Raw genomic sequence first — 19,877 nt, 5'->3', positions numbered from 1 at the left:
TTTCCAACTTGGAAGTTGTTTTGGTTTGACTATTGTTTAACCCTTAAATTAATTAATGCACATTAATGACCATCTTTCGTGGCTTCGAATGGGTGAACATCAAATCTCAAATTATCTTCAAAATTATTTGGATATATTTATATGTCTAGAAATTCTATCAGTTTTATATTGAGGTAGGTACTGTGATAAAATAAGACGCAAAATTAAAATAAAGACCAACATTGCAATATTGTTGGCTTTCGTCTATTTCAATAGTAAAACTTAACAAAACTTGAAACCTTTCTGTACATTAAAGTACACTCCCTTGCATAATTCTCTTAACCATGTTTAATGGATTTTGTACATTTTGTTCTAATATCTATAGTTCATTATTTGCAAGTGAGCGTAAACATAATTAATTTCATTTACATACTATTCTACTTGACATATGAAGGCACAGGCAGTTTCATGCCTTCCTTAGCCTCAAAGAATGTGTATGACAACACAATCTCGTCTACAAACTCCATCTTTGGGTCATCAGTGAACTCAGGGTCGATATAGAAGAATACTGGCATGTCCACCTGAAAATCATCAATAGGGATTTCAGTTCTTATTCTATTCAGGTTAAATATTGGTATTCACCTGCATTTGTTAGGGAGAAACCTGATAGCAACAATGAGCTATGCAGCTGATTGATAATTAAATAAAACAAAGGAGGAAGTATACCTATTTATATAACCATTTACCTTCTCATGTGGGTTGAGCTGCTGTTCTTCAAAGCAGAAGCACTGTATCTTATTGAAGTACTGGCCGGCTTCGAAAGGGATCACATTGTAGGTACTGATACCCGTTACAGGCTTGTCTGTAGGATTCAGGGCTGTATAAAATGCTAAAGCTGTTTCACCTGGCACCACCTGCAATTTTAATATTTCAATACAGAACTTTCATATAGAATAGATTATGTGCACAGCTTCACCAATAAGTTCCAAGATCCATGAATAAAGGCTGATGAAACGTACAGTGATATCCATTTGTTGGGGCTTAAAATTCCACTGCATGGACGAGGCAGTGTCTGCATTGAACCGGATCTTGATAGGCCTGCTCTTAATTGCTGTCATATTACTGACATTGTTATCAGCTTCTGCTAGCCCCGTAGTCCCACCATAACTGTATGCCTGGAATATGTCAAATGTATTTCAGCAAAAATAAACCTTTCATAGTTTAATATGTAATTGTTGTGTGCATTGCTGTAGTTGTATGAGAGATGTCTCATTTATTTGTTACTTTACGAAGACTAAATTCACTCTCAATAGAGGCACCATGTAATGGGAAATTTAAATTAAAAGATAAAGCGATTATCTAACATAGGTTATCTATAGCTTACCTGACAAAATATCCTGTAAAGCGGTACAGCAGCATAACTTAATCCTACGGTCATAACACCGACAGCTATCATATAATTAAGTGTTGATTTTATCTTATGCTTCTGGTCATGGGCGCCGCGACTAATAAATAAACTAGGTTGTATCGGTCTTTTGGGAGCTAAAATTGGTGAATTTATTACAACATTATTCCTAAATGTATTTATGTAACACCGATTCATCCACACGAGACGATTCATTTTGATAGTTATTTTATCAGTCACACACAAGTTGTTATTATAAAATTATTTCATTTTACAAACGAAATCGTTAATAACTTGCAAAACATTCTCGCCATCCACTCAGCTCACAAATTAATATCACTGTCAATTTCAAATTGACATGTGTATGACAGTTGGCATTGACATTTCATATTGTTTGAAATCATTTTGAAATTAATGCATTTATTTCAAACGATTCTATATACATTGTGGAATGCAAATAAATAGAATGATATTATCAATATTTTCAAAAAAAGTCATTCATCAGTTTCATACTTTCATTTCCATAACGAAATAGTAAATAATTTGAATACTTACTAAAACTTTGCACATATTTTACTGTGTTAACACTGGGACACCGCCTTCAGCCAGTTTGTTTTTCAGAAATAGCAAAGAATATAGCGGGAAAATTCAAATCATTTTATGATGGTGCTACTGTGTAACTTCCATGATTGCAGTAATAATTCAATGGAATATAAAATTGTTTTAATAAGTAATGATTTCCTAAGTAAATTAACAAGTTGAAAAAGCTTTTATGGTAAAACAGAAAAACAGTGGAAGTGGAGTCAATTAATTAGGTAAGTACGCCATTACAAATATTGCCTGTTTACTACAGCACAGCACGAAAATAACACATTCGCTGTTCTATAATTTCAAATAAAACGTCCGTGTTCAATTAAAATTAATTAACGTTTAATATCACAATATTTTTAATACTTCCTCGCTTCCGTGGATCATCGTTTGTATTCTAATGCCACTAGTTTGTGTTTCGTCTTGATGTGTGCATCCGTATGGGTCTTTTGATACGCTTTGTATGTACAATCGAGAAATGGACATCTGAACATCGGTTCTTTGCCGCATTCGTACGTGACGTGTCTTCTATACGTACTTTTGTGCCTGTATTTCCGTTTACACTTCTCGCATTCGTAAGACATGTCGTATTGAGACCAATAGTTTTTTGTCTTCATTGGCATGATCGGCAACATGTTTTGCATCATTGATTTAAAGAAATCCACATCACCTGCAACAATGAGATAAGAATCTGATTCTTTTACGCACTATTGAGGTGATCATTGCTACGCCGATGAATGAACGCGCTAACTTTTTTCATTTAGTAATAGGAAAACATTTTTATTTGTGAGTTGGAACTTTTAAGATAACTTTCAAATATTTTTCATAATTTCAAGATTCAAAAAAGTTATATTTAAAACATTCACTGTGTCTTCTAAATTAAAAAAAAAATTAACGTTTAATTTTAATTAAGTTAACGCGTCCTTATAAGGGCTCCATGATATTGGCGGGTCATCTAACTTTTAGATACGAAATATTAAAACAAAACAGTCTAGACTGGTCCAACATGCCTTCTCAAAGAGGTAAATCTACAATGTGAAGGCAATTCACTTTATACCAATGTTAATTTTAATGGCAAATAAATGAATACCTACTGATGACTTGGTTCCAAATATTTCTTCATATAAAAGTATTGGTAGAAAGTGACTTATTAGTAGACTTAGGTGTTTGTTAGACAAACAAATAATGTATTGAATCAAGAACATTTATTCACATGCATAATCCAATTTAAAAAGAACAAACCAAACACACTCGACTTCACTGAAAACAAAATAAAATACTTCAAACATTAATAATAATTAACATTATTTTGTGCTGTTCTCACTAAGATGTGATAGCCACATTATTATCGAAATGAAGCTTAGTTCACTTTTAAAGGCATGTGGGTACACAATATTTTGGAACAAGAGAAAAATATTATATTGGAAATAATAGAATGTGTCATAGGTAGGTATATTCTACCAGTTGAAAGACACTTTTTGGAAAAATTCTTTGGCTATAAAATTATTAGAAAGGACCAAAATGGTCGTAACACTCATTTGTTGTAATTAACTGACTAAAATAATTGTGAGTGCCAGACAAACTACCACCGATTATGTTAATATCTAAACTAATTTGTTGGTGGGTCTATAGGTTAAACTTCGTAATAAAATATAAAATTCTAATCTATAGGTACTCGTACCATGAACACTCATTACAATACTCCTGATGGTACATTCAAATAATTTGTCAGCACCTCATGTGCATAAGTTTCACTTAAAACTTAACATTAAATAACCATAATAATTTACTTAACAATAGTATACAAAATAATTATTATTTAAGGCACTAATTTCTTATTATGGCTAAGAATCGACTGGAAGATTCTTTGGTTTATTTATAATATTGCATGATTCAAAATTTGAACTCTTTTAAGGTAACTTATTTAACAGTAACAAATGCAAATAATAAAATAAGACATTTTTAACAGAAATACTGTATCTGTATATCTATAATACATTGCTTCTGTCGCAAATTTTCTTGCAGTAATATATTTTCTTTGGTAACAAGGAACACACACTAAACAAACATTAATAACAAGAACAAGAAAATATAACAATCTATTAATATTATGCTCTACCTTTATAATATAAACGAAAAACACTAATGTCTTACGTATATACTGTTGTCTATCTTAAAGTAATGCTTCTGAACAGAATTAACATATTCTTCTAAACAAATGGGGTATAAAAAATCATAAAGCTGCCTTCTAAGCTACCGAGTTTCGTAGACAGGAACCCTAAAATAAATGTTAGTAATAATGCATCTAATTGTGACATAATACTTGTTATTGCTAACGTTATCATACATTATTATGTTGTTTCAAGTTTTGTCTTTCATATTATGCTAGGTACTGAAATTTACTACATAACATTCCCTAACTATTATTTCAAATTGAAATAATGTCGATTTCTAGTTATATTTAAATTTACAAGTGCGCCCCTAACGGTCAATCGTAGAAATAAATATAAGAATATATATGGCACAGGATTTAAAACAAAAATAAAAAGGATACATATATTTATTTATATTTAAATTGTATCCGTCAATTCATAGAGATTAGATATGTGTTCAGTCAAAATAGACTTCATCAAGCAGGTCAGGCTATCAAATATCAAAAATTCTATCTAGTTAAAAGTTGACCAAAAGAAGCGCCTTGTAATATATCGTAACTAAAACCAAAATAAGGCTTTCAAGAAAATGTAGGACAGCTGAGGGGCTCACACTCGAAAATAATCAGAATTTTCCAGACAAAATATCTCAAATAAAATGTATAGACATATTGCGAGCGCCTCTCACAAAATCCTAGAATCGGCATTGTTAATAGTGGGAATACAGCTGCACCGCGTTGAGTCTTGATTTTCCTTGTTCCGGTAATAACATGCGACATTTTAGTTAAATATAATTATGGATCGACGCGGCACAGCGACTCTGATCAACATAGGTAACTAAGTTTTATATACCTATGGATATTTAACTTAAATAAAGGCAAGATCTAGATTCGCAAGCCTACTCAATATTCTTTGGCACTGAAGATTGCACTGGATACAAAATAAAATTAATGTTGTCGGTTTTTTCTTTAAATTCTCACCAATCCCTTGATCTTTTTGTAGTCTTGAATTAAGTATAAGGTCCAGATGTTAGGCTTCATGGTAACAGTTACAGCTGTAACAGAAGAATTTTTAAACGTTATAATAGTTTTCAGTACTAATTTTCATTTAAAATTAAGATAGTCGAGAAATAAAATTTACAAAAAGTAGTGCGTTGGTATGGTGCTATTATGAGACAAAAATATATACCATGCGGCTACCTCGGACTAAAAAGCGAAAATTGGACGATTTGCATAGAAATTATGTGGTATGCTTTTATAATCTTATGAAAGCATAAATGGTTTCTATTCATTTGGGTCAAGATATTTTTATGGAAGTCGACAATTTAATTTTGTCAGTAGTCAAAAATAAGTAAAAAGTGCCGTTACATTTGGACTATTTGAAACGAAATACATATTAGTAGAAAACTAGAGAGCTTGATTGCTAAGAACAATGAACTAATTATGTAATTCCAAGAAAGACTTTCAAACGAAAGCACAGAGGTTAGGATATCGCGTTAGTAACATACGCAAACCGGTCTTGAAGTTAGTTAAATGAATAACAAATGTACTGACATTGCGGGCCTATAGCGGCGGGTCATTCTGACACGAAATCCACCTTCTCAGGCATATCTTTATGTAGATGGCGCTCGTGTAGCAACAAATTGTGTTTCTGATACGCTCGGTACACACAGTACGGGCACTTGAAGCTTGGCTGTTTTCTACACTCATACTTTATATGCCGCTGGAGTGAGCCCTTGTGCTTGTATTTGTTGCCGCAGTCGACGCATTCGTACAGTGTCCACCCAGCCTTACCGCTGCTCAACCCAGGCGTACCATAACTCAATATATAAGGAGTGTACAACTGTGCAACTGAAATTAAACGCAAATAAAAATAAATACGTGCACATAACAGCTACCACCGTGTAATGTGAAGCAAAGCCACCGATAGAAATGTGCTACCGTGTGAAAGCTTAGGAAAATGCACCATGTCTCCCATTAATTTGCTCATGTTCTACTGGTATTAATCTATACTAGCTCCCTTATAATCTATTTTAAATTAGCATGCAACCAGTTATGCATAGAACCATTAATTAGTTACAATAACTTGAATTCACTGAAATAAACAAGTTCAATGAATTCCCCATCCTACAATTTAATTACATGCACTTTCGAATTTTTTTTTTATCATAACTCAATGAAACAGAAACTTAATAGATCTCCCATCTCTTTCATTGAGTAAGAACCCAACCCGCGTCCTCACAAATATTGAAACAAATACGTACCAAGAATAGCAACTTTATTTAAAATACAAAAAAGGTTATAAAAAATACAATCAAATGCATTTTAATCACTGTAACTTCTTATTGACAGTAAATTGTATCTACAATAACTACAAAAATATTCTAGGTAGTAATTTCTTATAAATATAAGAGTAACTAGGTTTGTTCGTAACATCACTTGGGTCATGATACTGATACACAGAGCATGTCTTAGTAGACTCCTGAATTCCTGCCCTGCCTTTCATCTACTAACAGTATTTTTCCTTTATCACAGCTATTTGTGTATTATTGTGTATAAAATAAGTTGTATATGTTTTGTCAAGAGTATAACTTTGTATAACTACTATAGTCAATAAGCACTATCATTTAACCTTTTTGTATAAAATGGTTGACGTCGTATTACGGTTATTTTATCACAACCTAGAAATTTTGCAATAAGTTACGAGTCATTCTTGATTGTACCGAACGGAAATTAAATCTGAAACATTTTAACCCCTAATGACTAACTTTTGAAGGCACTTAGTTTTATACTGACAAGATTTATATGGTTGTACTTTGTGAATCTACATTTTGATTGTATGATGGTAACTCCAGCGGATAATAATCTAATGTGGTAGTTTGTTGGTAAATTCACTCGATTGTAACTCGGTGTGTCTCGCGTCAGTATATGTCTGTAAACGGTTGGCTAGAGCTACGACGGCATGAGTTTACATACATGCTACCACTGCCTATACTTAAAATAATTTCTAAATGGTAATGTATAAAATACTTATATCTATGTGGAAGATTAACGGGACTTCCCTGACATACCAACATGATTGTGCTTCACTCATTGTAACAACGCTGTAATGGCAGTGTCTAATTTCAAAAAAATCAACAATCAATTAAGGCTCTCTCCTGGCCTTAGATTTCTATAATAAATTGGCCCCAAATATAACATCCAATACAGAACTAACAGATATTCATCTCGAGGAACTAAAGAGTAACCAATCTTCACACATTTTACGACAGAAACATATCAAGCTTAAATTAAAAATAATATAAATGCATTAGATGTAAAGAGATCTAAAAATAAATTGAAATAAAAAAATTAACTTATGAGTATTACAATAATAATGGAACATGCATTTATGGCAAAGAACTAGTGCTTGCTAACTAAGCGAAAATAGCTTCATTTTCATTAAATCTATGATATACAATAGGCATAGAACTTATAAACGATCGTGTGTTCGTCAAGTACACCCGAATACAACATTATCAATCCCAATCATCACAACTCGACAAGCCGTGCCGCACAAATTGAATACAATTTGGCTTTTCTAATATCCAGTCATATATTTTTACTCGATGCTGTAACATAACTGACTCATAATTATCTATAAATTCTGATTTAGAAGATAGTAACTGCGATTGGTAACAATAAAATCCAAAACCACTTGTATTTACTCAAACTACCGCCTCAAATCTACGTACACGAAACCAGGAATGATAGTTTACAATATTAAATGCTGTACATAAAAAAATATAAAAGAGAGTAAAACCGTAACTATACAAAATCACTTTTCGACTTAACATTACTGGATAAATGCAATAGTTGCAAACACTGCTACAATCGTGTAACAGCGTGAATACTATTAGTAATTCGTCAATTTGTTCAAGTTTATTAAGGTATCTATATTTCGTCATCATAACTTCGATTGTTACGTTAATTACTCGATTAGGTAACGATTTAAGGCACTGTTTGTGACCTCACGAATGGCGATTATATCTAACGTGACTGTCTGACGCCACTATCACAAAAGAGATTTCATCACATTTATCACAATAGGGATAACTTGGGAATTTGTTAGAACTTCTCTATCTATATGTGTTGAATATTTTCAAATTTAACAAATACTAACGATCCGATAACGCCAAAATAGATATATCAAAAATGGTATCTAGTCAACTTTAATAGACAAATGATATGTAAAACCTAATATATCATCGTTCAACGTTCTTATTAAATATGGAGTATTTATTAAGTGACTAAGGCGTTCGCTCGCTATGTGCAGGCGTCGACGTTGTCCTGCTTGATGTACTGCTCGGGCTTCATGTGTACCTCGCGGTGCATGCGCTCCATGTGGCGCGCGATGTGCATCTTCTGCTTGGCGCGGTACACGCAGTAGGGGCACTGGAACTGCGGCTCCTTGCCGCACTCCCACTTCTGGTGGTTGCGCAGCGACGACTTGAGCTTGTACACGCGGCCGCAGTCGGGGCACGTGAAGCTGGGCTCGCCCGGCTGCGGCAGCGGCACGGGCGAGCGCAGGCCGGCGAAGGGCAGCGCCAGCCGCGCCGACCACTGGTCCCAGGACAGGCCGCCGATCCTGCTGAACGACACGTCCTCGGGCGCCGCGCCGCCGCCTGAAACGCGCACATCGTCATGAGGAGGGCTCAGTCGCGGCCGCGCACACAAACGCAACATTCAACATTCCCGTGAGGTTAACGACAGTTACAAGCAAAACATAAATACATGTTATATACATACTAAACATGATACATACGAGTAAATAGATGTGTAGGTATACATAGTATATATAAAGATAATATTCTACTGTGAGTGTCCACCGAGTGCTGTGATGAAAGCTTTGCAAAAAGGAAAAGTAAAAAAAAGAACATAAAAAGAAATAACGTTTATTTTTAAAATTGCGTCCTTCTAAATCGAGGATTCACTGTTTCACAATAAACTTTCTTGCTTACAGTGGTTTCTGAAGCGACTCACAAAATCTTTGAAAATACTAGGCATTTAAAGAAATCTCATGGTGTTACTGGAGCATTTTAGTCACACAGCTTTTGCCATTGTAATAAACATTTTGTTAATGAAATGTAGTCTCCCGACCCATGGGCTTTCTTGTCTACCTGAAATTATTAATTATATTAGTATGAACGAAAAAAGAAAAAGAAAAAAATGCAACATGCGCAAGTTGAGAACTCAAGCTGCAAGTGGGGTTTGATGTTTTTATTGACGACCATGCTTACATGCGTTTGTTAATCGACGAACAGATAAATATGCGTGACAAAATGACTTACCTAATAATAAGTTTGTACAGAACTAGTAACAAACGTGATACAAGTATCGTACTGGAAATGGCAAAAAAATCAAACGAAGCAAGGAAAACACATTTGGATCTGATATACTATAGCTATATTTGATTAAACTTTTCTACCAAGTAAACCCCAATATATTCATATAAAAATCACACTAATCGATAACTACTCCAATAACATTAACAAACAACATAATAACATCCAATTTATATAAATCCATACATCTGTACCTCATACCGCAATCGTAACATGATATGAAGGGAATATTGCATATATCAAAAACATTATTTTTCTATGCTTAGCAATGACTTGTTTCAACAACAAATAACATTCTTTATTTCTTATCATCACGTTAAAAATCTAATACTGACTTTGGTCAAATAGCTTTGTTATCCTAGTTTAACAAAAAATATCAACAGTCAATATGCTAAACGAAACATGAAAATATGTTATTGCATGTAAATATCAGTTAATATCAAGACAACACGCTTAAAACAAAAAATATAATTTTGAACACATTTTATATCCCAGTTCACCAAAAATTCAAACCAAAATATTGTAAAATATCAATAAATATGTTTTATAACTACAGGTAACATTGTAGGCACATTATTGATGAGCTTTTAACTAACTAATTCGCAAATATCCCCAATTTTGCTAAGAAACGCGGCAAATAAAATGACGAAGGTTCATACAAAATTGGGAACTTTGCGTTCATGAAGGACAAGAGTCCTCAAAAATTATCCTAAGAAATAAACAACATTAAAATAACTTTGGGTTTGCTACAAAGAAAGAAAGGAAGACAAGGTAAATGGTCCCATGTACTAATAACATAATGGAAGAAAACAATTTAAATAAATTATAAACATGAACAATAGGGTCGATATAGCGAGACTAACTACATATTAGTCGCGACATGTTATGTCGTCGCACATTATAAATAAATCTACCCGTGGTGGAAACTACCGTGGTTAATGTTACAGTGTTAATGTAATATCAACTAATTATTTAATATCATTGCACTAAATTATCAATTTGGAATTATTCCTTTCTAGGAATGATAGGTCATTAAAACTAAACAAATTCGAGTTAAATAATGGAAATTCCAAAATTTGGCTGCAGAGACCCTCTCGGGTTGCTAGTGATACAACATTAACGTCGTCATCACTTTGGATAGGATAAATCCTAAACACTAGTTTCCATTTGTCTAATATTTAAAATTACTGCGACCTTGGGTCATATTCTTCTGAATAAAATACTTAGGGTCAGTCTTAACTACCATTATAAACTCTAAAACAAAAACAACAAAATTAACACTAATGCCGTTAGGGAATGTGCACATTACAACTATTTCTTTAGTGTATAATAAAATGTCTTCAACAAAAAATAATGTAAATATAAATAAAATTATTGCAGTACCGATTTGGTTAGGTATCTACTTTGGTCTAAAGATTTTATATGTTTCTCTTAACTATAACTATATAGACGTTTTCTTATTCCGCCTAACTTTGTTGCTGGCGTAAATGTACCACTCGTTGTTGTGGTGCTTCCTAATGTGTACGCCTAGGTTGCCCCTCTGCTTGGCCTTGTAGGAGCAGTAGGGGCATTGGTGGGATGGGGCCTTGCCGCCGCACTCTACGTTCTCGTGGCGGCGCAGCGTGGACTTCCAGCGATACTTCTTGCCGCAGTGCTTGCACTCGAACTGGCGGCTCGCGTCGTCCGAGCTGTTGCCGTCTCTCTTCCAGTGGCCCTTCATGTCAGGTTTGGTATCGAAGCTGTCGTCGCCGTGGATGCTGCCCGAGTTGCCGGGGAAGCCTCCGTTACTGTCGTAGAAAGTGTCAGACTCTTCTGGCAGCACTATGTCGTCTGTATCATCGTATTCTGCGTCCGACTCTGTGTCGTCTTGCTTGATGGGCAACTTGTAGTCTAAGTTCTGTGGCACAGTGTTGTTGTTCTGCATGAACGCTTGCTGTAACAGATGCGCCTTTATGTTTTCGGGGATGGAGTTGAGCGTATCGAGTGGCATCTTGGGCATGTGCAAGGGCGACGCATATGGCGCGAGGTCTTTAGTGGCTCCGGGCTTCATGATGTTCGTGACCTGAATGCAGGAAGGCACGAGCGATACCAGCGACTGCGACTGCGCCTGCTGCACCGACAGCAGCGATAGCAGTGCCGACGGCAGGTGGCTATCCTTGTGTAACTCTGAAATACAATACATTAACGGTATTGCAAATAAAATAAGTTAAGCGGAACTACATACTGAGTCTTGTTAATTCTACCAAAGGCTAAAATAAAATTAAGGAACCAAAGAAATGCGTTATAATAAAAAAATATAAAAATAATAATTTCTGTTAGAAATTATAAAGGCGAAGCTTCTAAATTCATGCAAAACATGCACAATCCAAATAACAGAAACTGATTTTTAAAACTTATCTTCCCATAAGAACATTATCGGAATGGACTAGGTGAAATTTAACGGCTACAAAATTGAAAGTCTCATAACTCTTTAATTGTTTAATAGCTCAAAAAATATTGAATATCAATCATTTGTCAATACATAGGTAAACATGACGAATATAAAATTTAACTTCAATATTATCTAAAGGAAGATCAAATAGTTTTGTAGAAGTAATAAGGCACTAGTAAAGCACTGCGTAGGTAGACACGGGTTCACTTGAGGCCGGCGTGGCCGGGGTGCTTCTTGTCGATGTGCTTCTTGAGCTCGTTGCGGCGGTGCTTGCTGTAGGGGCAGTAGGGGCACTTGTACTGCGGGTCGCGGCCGCACTCCAGCGTCACGTGCCGCACCAGGTTCTTGCGAGCGTTATAGCATCTGTGACATTTCGAACACTTGTATTTCTTTTCAGTCTTATAGGGAGAACAGCTCATCATGCTGGAGCGCGTCGCCAGCGAGTAGGGAGACGAGGGTTTGCTCGGGGTTCGCTCGGGTGACGACTTAGGTGACGGCTTGGGCGACGGTTTCGGTGATAGTTTAGGTGATATTTTGGTCGTTAATTTAGGAGACAACTTGGGTGCCGGTTTAGGAGACAAGTTCTCCAATTTTTTATTTTCCTTGGTCTCCTCGGCCGCAGGAGGCACGGGCGGGGGCGGTGACTTGACGGTTTTCAATATCGCTAGTGTCGTGATGGTTTCGTTTTCTTTGCTACTACTTGTCACGATATTGTGTCGCGCCGACATGTTTTCACCTGCAATAAAAAAATCTAATACAGTCCAATTTTCAGCCATTGCAAGATGCGAGATAAACTTATAGATTCCATGTTCAAAAATAAATAAAAACCAAAATTATAATAACGAATCAAATATATTCAAAAAAGAAAAAATATGAAAGGGAAACTATATAACGTAATAGCAAGCGGCTATGGTAAACAAGTCAAAAAAAAAAACAATAATCTCATAATGGTATCCTAAACCACTACTGGCACTAAAAAACTTCAAAAGAACAAAATAATACTGTAACTGGAGTTCCCAAAAGGTAAACAAGTGTTAGTAACATCTTAACTAAACAAATCAGTTCTTAACAATTCATGGCAAAAGAGATCCAAGAGATCTTTCAAATAGAAAAAGTAACAAATCAAAAAATAATTTAAAAAATCAAGAAAATCTTCAAAAAAAAATGTCAATCGATTCTCGGTGATTGTTACTCCTTCCGATCCATCTGATCGGGATGTTTTTGAGCAATGTGCGTCATTAATGTTTTTTTTTGCGAGTATTTTTTGCCGCACTCACAGCTGAACTGCGGCCCACCGACACATTCGTACTTTTCATGTCTCAACTTATTCCTTCTGTACTTATAACGCTTCATCTTGCAAATGGAACATACGTATGAACGATCTTTATTATCATTTCTACGGGGCCCTCTCTTACTTGTGGTAAAATCCCCTCTTACTTGCTTTTTCGATCGTTTTTGTACTGTCACCAATTTTTTTTTCACAATTTTTCTCACTTTCTTTTTTATAGTTTTGGTACATCCATCTTCAGTCTTAATGACGTTGTTCTTAAAGTACCCACGGGTTAATGGAAAAGGAGTTTTTGCGTAATTATTGTTAATCATTTCTAGGAGTTCTGGAAGTGTAAATGAAAAGCGAGAATAAATTAAATACAAAGCAGTGGTGTGTTAGTAACTCATATAAATATGATTGTTCTGACGTCACAATGAGAGTAAGGCAAAATGCCGAGGCATCTGAAGTAATGTTGTGCTTACAAGCAGGTGTTGTTGTTATAGTAGAGTGCGTGCGGGAGATAGCGGAGACATCCGGCTAGCAATGTTGAGTGAGTGAGATGTGCCAGGTACAACTTATACTTGATTTTTATGTCCCGTGTTTATGTCCTGTAATCCGTGTAGTCTGGTGTCATAGCTTCAACATTTTGTTATTTTCAATTGTCCTATCAAGTAATTGCATCAGTATATTGAAAATGAAATGCGCATCCACTAGGAACTGGCAGTGTCTCACCATGCTTCCGATAATTTTGTTTACTCTTTTATATTTCTACCTAGTGAACATGCATAAAATAAACGAAAACATTTAACTGTTTTTAAATTTTGGCATGAATTGCTAAGAAAAGACGTCTGCAGTGAAATCACATGTGAATGCAAAAAAAAACGAAAATGTATAAAATAATAAATAAATAAGCCACATAACCATCAACTACGTGGACAGTGTAAATAAATCACATTTACCTTTTGTCGGGGCGCCGCGTGCAGACAGTCCAATCTTCTACAAACATCAATTCACACTGTGCTATAAAAATGATTTCCACGATATTTTTGTTTAGCGATGATAAACAAACTATATTTAAAAACCCAATAAAACATGGGCAAAGTGAGGTGTCGTGCTTATTAAAATAAATTGTACTACATATTTAATAACTATGTATAATATAATTGATAATAAATACGTAAAAATTACTTACCAATAAAATAAACCAGTCCACTCCAGTGTTAGACTATGAACGTGTTTATAGTAAATAGTTGCACTAATTGCCAATGTTAATTGCAACGTGTGCTCACTACGACAACATTACATTACTGAAGCATGCAACAATCTACATTCACTAAGTCCCATATCACAAACATAAGCGTAACAATTTGTGAAAAATATTAACGTAAACCTATACTTACCTTTTCAATTACCTCACCTTAAAGGCTACATGAATAAAACCTCATTACCAAAATTAAAACCTTTACCTGATGCACTGGAATAACTTTAAAATCTCATAACGTAATAAAATATAAAATTTGTAGTAATAAGATTAGTAGTTTATAATAATATTAGATACTAATTAATATAAGATTGGAGTTTCACATGTGAAAACACTAGCACTCTCATATCCACTGTCGTGAAAATATAATATTTATATATAACATAAATAGATTATTTTAAGCAATGACTGTTTGTCTAATTCAAATTATGGGAAGACATTGCGCATTTCATCCGTTCCTTGTATGTCTGGGACAATTAACTTTTCACATATTTTTGACAAGAATGAACTTTGAATAAATGAATTGCAACATAAAAAGTGAATTGTCCCAGAATATCATTTGAATCCCATGTGACATGTCGCGTTGTTCGTTTGAAGGTAAATAATAAACATCGAAAGCAGTGTCAACGCAACATGTTGCCTGAGCAGCACCGGGCGGCGGTGCGAGCACTGTGCGGCTTACCTTGCGACTCTCGCGCGCCGTCGCTCGAGTTCATTATGTCATCTTGAGATCGTTCCATGTGCCATTGGAAATCTGGAACCACAAAATGCCCACGTCAGTTCATATGCCCCAGGGACAACTGTGCCACACACTGACTATTACATTGTTAGGAAAATTCAACCGTAAACAATTTTAGTTTTTGTGATATCTGTACTGGTATCATTATTAATTTGTATACAATTAGTTTTAATCTAACTGTTGAAAACCATAACAATACAATGCTATGTCTGCATATCTGTTTTGTTATCTGTCATGATATAGACTTGACTTGGTTCAACAGAAATCTAGAAAGTATTTTTTGTGGTTAAAAAGAATACTTAATTCATTAGCATTCCATATGTTAAAGGCTTGAGACAAAAAACATACAAAAATATCTACTGTGTGAGAGTCCAGAGCACCAAATACATAAAATATGTACTAATGTTAATAATATAAAACCATTTTAAGTGTGGAAGTAGTTTCTTTCTGATTGATAGATTAAAATGTAGGACATATATGTGATTGTTTCAAAGATATGAATGAATAAATATTTGTGTTTGTCTTGTAAATAATTTCAGAAAGTTGAGAGATCTTCAAGTTTGAACATACATATTATACAAGGTCTCATAACAACTTTAAAGTGGAATAAATTTACTATTTTACTAGGCAGAATTAAGCCCAGAACTGAAGTCGTGAGTTTGATCCACGCCCATTGCAGTGTATCCACTCCAGAGTTTTGTAAACTTGTAACCAAAGTTTGTAAACTTAGTTCAATCGTGTCTCATGCTCTAGTAGACCAAAAAAATTTTGGTTGATATTTTGTCCTACATATTATTTAGATTTCAACCATTATGGAATGATAGTTTTCATGTAGACAGTAATTGAAGTAGTTAATTATAGTCTTTGTTATTTCTACTCAATCACTTTACAATAATATAAATATTTCAAACGATTCAATACCTACATCTTTTTTACAAATTTATAATAAAATGACTGGTTAATTTATATGAACTAAATTAATTTGGCTTAAAATGGAAAAGGAGACTTTTACTTTTTCCTGAGGTGATACAACAACATAATGTGACACTTACTGCGTACTACGTCGTTGTGTGCAACGGCGGGCTGTTCGTCGGGTTCGTCATCAAGTGTCAGGTCTTCCACGCCGTCTCGCTGCAGCTCCTCTTTGCAGGTGGCGGCGTCGTCGCCGTTGCCCTGCGCATTGTCATTGGGCGGCGGCAGCGGCGCGGCCGGCAACTCGTTCGACATGCGGCGCGCTTTCTTCCGACGACGTGTTGGACTTACTGACCCTTCACGGCTGCTGTCTATGCTACCGTCTCGGGCCTGGTGGCAAAGAATAACTCTTGTTATTTTTTTGTTAGGACAACCCCAACATAACTGGGAGAAGGCTAGGCAAATGGTGAATGTCGTACAAAAAGTTTTATCAGAAATTTTTGGATTTGCAATTCAAAGTAGTTATGAAACTTATTAGATTTCCCATAAGCCACAAGAGTACTTTAGGTAAATACCACAGTAATTTACTTATTTAGTCACACTTCCACCTTATTTTTAACAATAAAATTGTTATTTTACTACCCTCTTTTACATTTAGTATTTTGGCTCCATTATCTTTGATTCTTATATTTTAATACAATAACAATTTCTTCAAAATAAAGATGGATCTTATATGTCCACATTATTAGGGAAGTGAATGACATAACATTCAATTGAATAATACTTTATACACTTTCTATGCTCTTAGATGATCTCCCTGAAAGTTCTCTTTTTCTGGGCCATAATTGACAACTTACAAAGCAAAACCAAAGTAATGATTTGTTTTATATTATGCTATTTTATAATACGTTTTTAATATTATGCCAGTTTATTTTATTATGTAAAATTTGTATTTGTGGCTCAAAGAAAAGAAGTATATTAGATAACAACATAACTGATACATAGTGCTTTCAGAATTGTAGCTTGAGATATTGAAGTACTATGTCAACTTACTTATAACCATAATCTTAATTATAAGGTATAGGACAAACTAGTAATACTAATTGTGTCCGAGGCAGATTTCAACCGGCGGCTGTTCTAAGATATTACTTATTATAGAGCACAAGCATGTGAGTAGACATTGGTTCACTCTATTCTTTTACCACAAAACCATAAGAATACGAGGCAGTGTAGTACACTAATTAGTATCAATCCTATGATCCTAATATTAAATCCCAAAAGTTTACAATCTTTCTCAGAAACAATATACATTTTATTCTGGCAAGTTGTGGGTTCTACTGGATGGAACGCTCTACTATTGATTTAACATACTTAAGCTGTATTGCGTTACATTTCACTACATACTAAAATAAAACAGACACATCATGTTTTTACATGTGTTCAGCAGTCCAACTTTATCTCTTGTTGATGATTTGCACATAACAACATCTGCCAACACTCATGAGTGTGGTGCCAAGGTTTACCATTTTAATGTAACTATAACTTATTCTCATCTCTGCATATGACACACAACTTTTTGTCAACATTCCAAACATAACATGTAGGTATGTGCTAACAAAACATGTTCCTAATGTTTTCGTGGCTTTGTATTGAGATGTTTGAAATTACATATAGGTTAAACCAACCTGTGGTGGTGGTGAGGGGGCACGAGGCGGGTGTGCAGCAACAGCCTGCGCAGGGCGCGACGGTGGCCTTGAGGGTTTGTTGTCAGACAGCCCCTTGATCTGTAGGGACTCTGCGGCTTTGAGCAGTGCGGCCAACTGGTCTTGAGATATGTTGACCTCACCGCGGTACATGTAATCCATCATTGCCCTCAACTCAGCATATTTTACATCCTTGAGGATAATTATTGGATGCTTATCATACTGCTGTGATAATACACTCTGAAACAAAATCATCCAACCATTGTTCATATTGTTTACTTTTACTTCTATGCTATGTTTGTAAATAGTCTACTGAAAGTTAGTTTCAAATAACAATTCATTGTTAGAACTTCTATTCACAATCAATTTACATGAGACAAAAATCAATTAAATATAATTAGTTAATGCACCAAAACACTAGCATGTCATTAAGTTAACTACTGTTAATGGCATGATGTTAGGTAATGAATAATTGCAAGCAGGCGTTTAGAAAAAGTGGTACAGGCAACTTTCAGTTGCCAACTCATCTATGCACCTATGTACACTGCCTAATTGTTAATACATGAAAGCTAGAATGGAACAAGTGGTATGTTTATTAGAGCAAAACTGTATTGCCTAGCAAGTAACTTAGACACGATCGTAATTGACCTACATTATGAGGAGTGTACGTACCTCGAAATAGGGACTGCATGCCGACAGCACCACTTTGTGCGCCTTCAGCGTTTGACCCTCGGCAGCCAGGGTGCAGTCCACGTGCATACCCTTCTCGAGAAGAGTGTCGAAAACAGACACCAGCGTCGACTGATGGTTGTTCCACCTCAGGCAGAACTGTTGGTCGTCGTCCATGATGCCGTCTAGCCACTCGCCGCGCCCTCAGCCCTTTTAATGAGAAATTCAAGCAACGTCTAAACAAGGTCTAATAACACACGCAATAACTAGGCCATTAGGAAAACTTCACTATGACTACACAAACATTGGATTCTGAACGATTATCACTGCATAGCGTTAATTATCTCACCGAATCACTTCATACAATGAGATCACGCCCCAACTTAACTAAATTAACTTTATGGACCACATACGAGTCGTCGTAAGCGACGCGGCACAAAGAAAATGGCCGCTTTTCCAGCGCGACAAAAAATAAAATGGCGACGAAAATTCTAAGTTTTACTATTTTCTGGGCAAACTTTTCACGACACACATAAACTGTTCAAGTTCATCGCGGTGCCTTAGCACAACGAACATCAAAAAAGTTGAAAGTTAACAAAGAAACTTCTGAGAACTTTACTTCGAAAGTTCACGAGTGGAAATTTTCAAGATGAAAAGTCCTAGCAATAAGTAAGCCCTTATCGGAGCCGTAATGCTAAAGATTAAAATGCTTACCTTGACTATTGCATTAACTGATTTAACGTATTTTAACACTTTTACTTGTTTTAGGATTAATTGCCACTTTTATTTCAACACATTTGCACACCCGCCAGCTTTCTTGAATGAAATTGAAAACACTAAACTAAAACTATGCTATGTTGCAAGTTTAGAGAAAGGCACCTCTACAAAAATCCAAACGAAGTACAAGTTGGAAGCGACGCGAATGACCCAAAATAAGCTCCACAAATGTTGCCATTGGCAATAATTAGAAAGCTTGAAAACCAATAATTACGTTGTTTTAACTAATAATTAGCATGTAAATAACAACTGTAGATAAAATACTAAAGCTTTCAATTATATTTAAATTATTTATTCTTTTGTTATTGCTTACAAGTGTCACATAGAATTTAGGACACCTTGTCCTTGACCCACTTTTTGACGGCACATCTCGTGATTATACTTTACATTTTAATTTCTTAATAAAAATAAACTTTTTTCGTTTCGTTTGGTAATGTTATTGATTATAATAAATAACTGAAATCAGAAAACTAATGAATAAAATTTTCTGTGTAAAAGACATTTGTATGACTCGTAGCGCCATCTACTGGTTCTTGAGAAATGTACAATACACAACTTCACTTGATGGATTACCGCACCGCGTCGCGAGCATTTGATTTGAACATAAATA

At 35.1% G+C, this 19,877-nt stretch overlaps 2 protein-coding genes across 5 annotated transcripts; both read right to left on the bottom strand.

Annotated features, from left to right (window-relative positions):
- Positions 1-203: 203 nt before the first annotated feature.
- Positions 204-1,725, bottom strand: LOC110375961 (cytochrome c oxidase assembly protein COX11, mitochondrial). The gene is made up of 4 exons (XM_021334270.3): positions 1,364-1,725; positions 999-1,154; positions 726-893; positions 204-560 (listed from the first exon to the last, which is right to left on the bottom strand). The coding sequence occupies exons 1-4, from the start codon at positions 1,598-1,600 to the stop codon at positions 417-419; spliced, it is 705 nt and encodes a 234-aa protein (XP_021189945.3). The 5' UTR covers positions 1,601-1,725; the 3' UTR covers positions 204-416.
- A 4,657-nt stretch (positions 1,726-6,382) lies between these two features.
- LOC110375960 (longitudinals lacking protein, isoforms A/B/D/L) lies at positions 6,383-19,430 on the bottom strand. 4 transcript variants are annotated; one of them, XM_021334269.3, is made up of 6 exons: positions 19,205-19,425; positions 18,494-18,700; positions 17,804-18,061; positions 16,259-16,508; positions 15,150-15,221; positions 6,383-8,785 (listed from the first exon to the last, which is right to left on the bottom strand). In XM_021334269.3, exons 2-6 carry the CDS (start codon positions 18,665-18,667, stop codon positions 8,427-8,429), a joined length of 1,113 nt encoding a protein of 370 aa, XP_021189944.1. In that variant the 5' UTR covers positions 18,668-18,700; positions 19,205-19,425; the 3' UTR covers positions 6,383-8,426. The 4 variants fall into 4 exon arrangements, with proteins under 4 accessions (XP_021189944.1, XP_021189941.3, XP_021189942.3 ...); XM_021334266.3 differs by lacking the exon at positions 6,383-8,785 and adding an exon at positions 9,550-11,671 and having other exon boundaries at positions 19,205-19,430; XM_021334267.3 differs by lacking the exons at positions 6,383-8,785; positions 19,205-19,425 and adding exons at positions 9,550-11,671; positions 18,840-19,113.
- Positions 19,431-19,877: the final 447 nt, after the last annotated feature.

Source organism: Helicoverpa armigera, chromosome 11 (assembly GCF_030705265.1).
Source record: "Helicoverpa armigera isolate CAAS_96S chromosome 11, ASM3070526v1, whole genome shotgun sequence".
NCBI classification, from domain to species: Eukaryota; Metazoa; Arthropoda; class Insecta; order Lepidoptera; family Noctuidae; genus Helicoverpa; species Helicoverpa armigera.
This window is presented reverse-complemented; position numbering and strand designations above follow the sequence as displayed.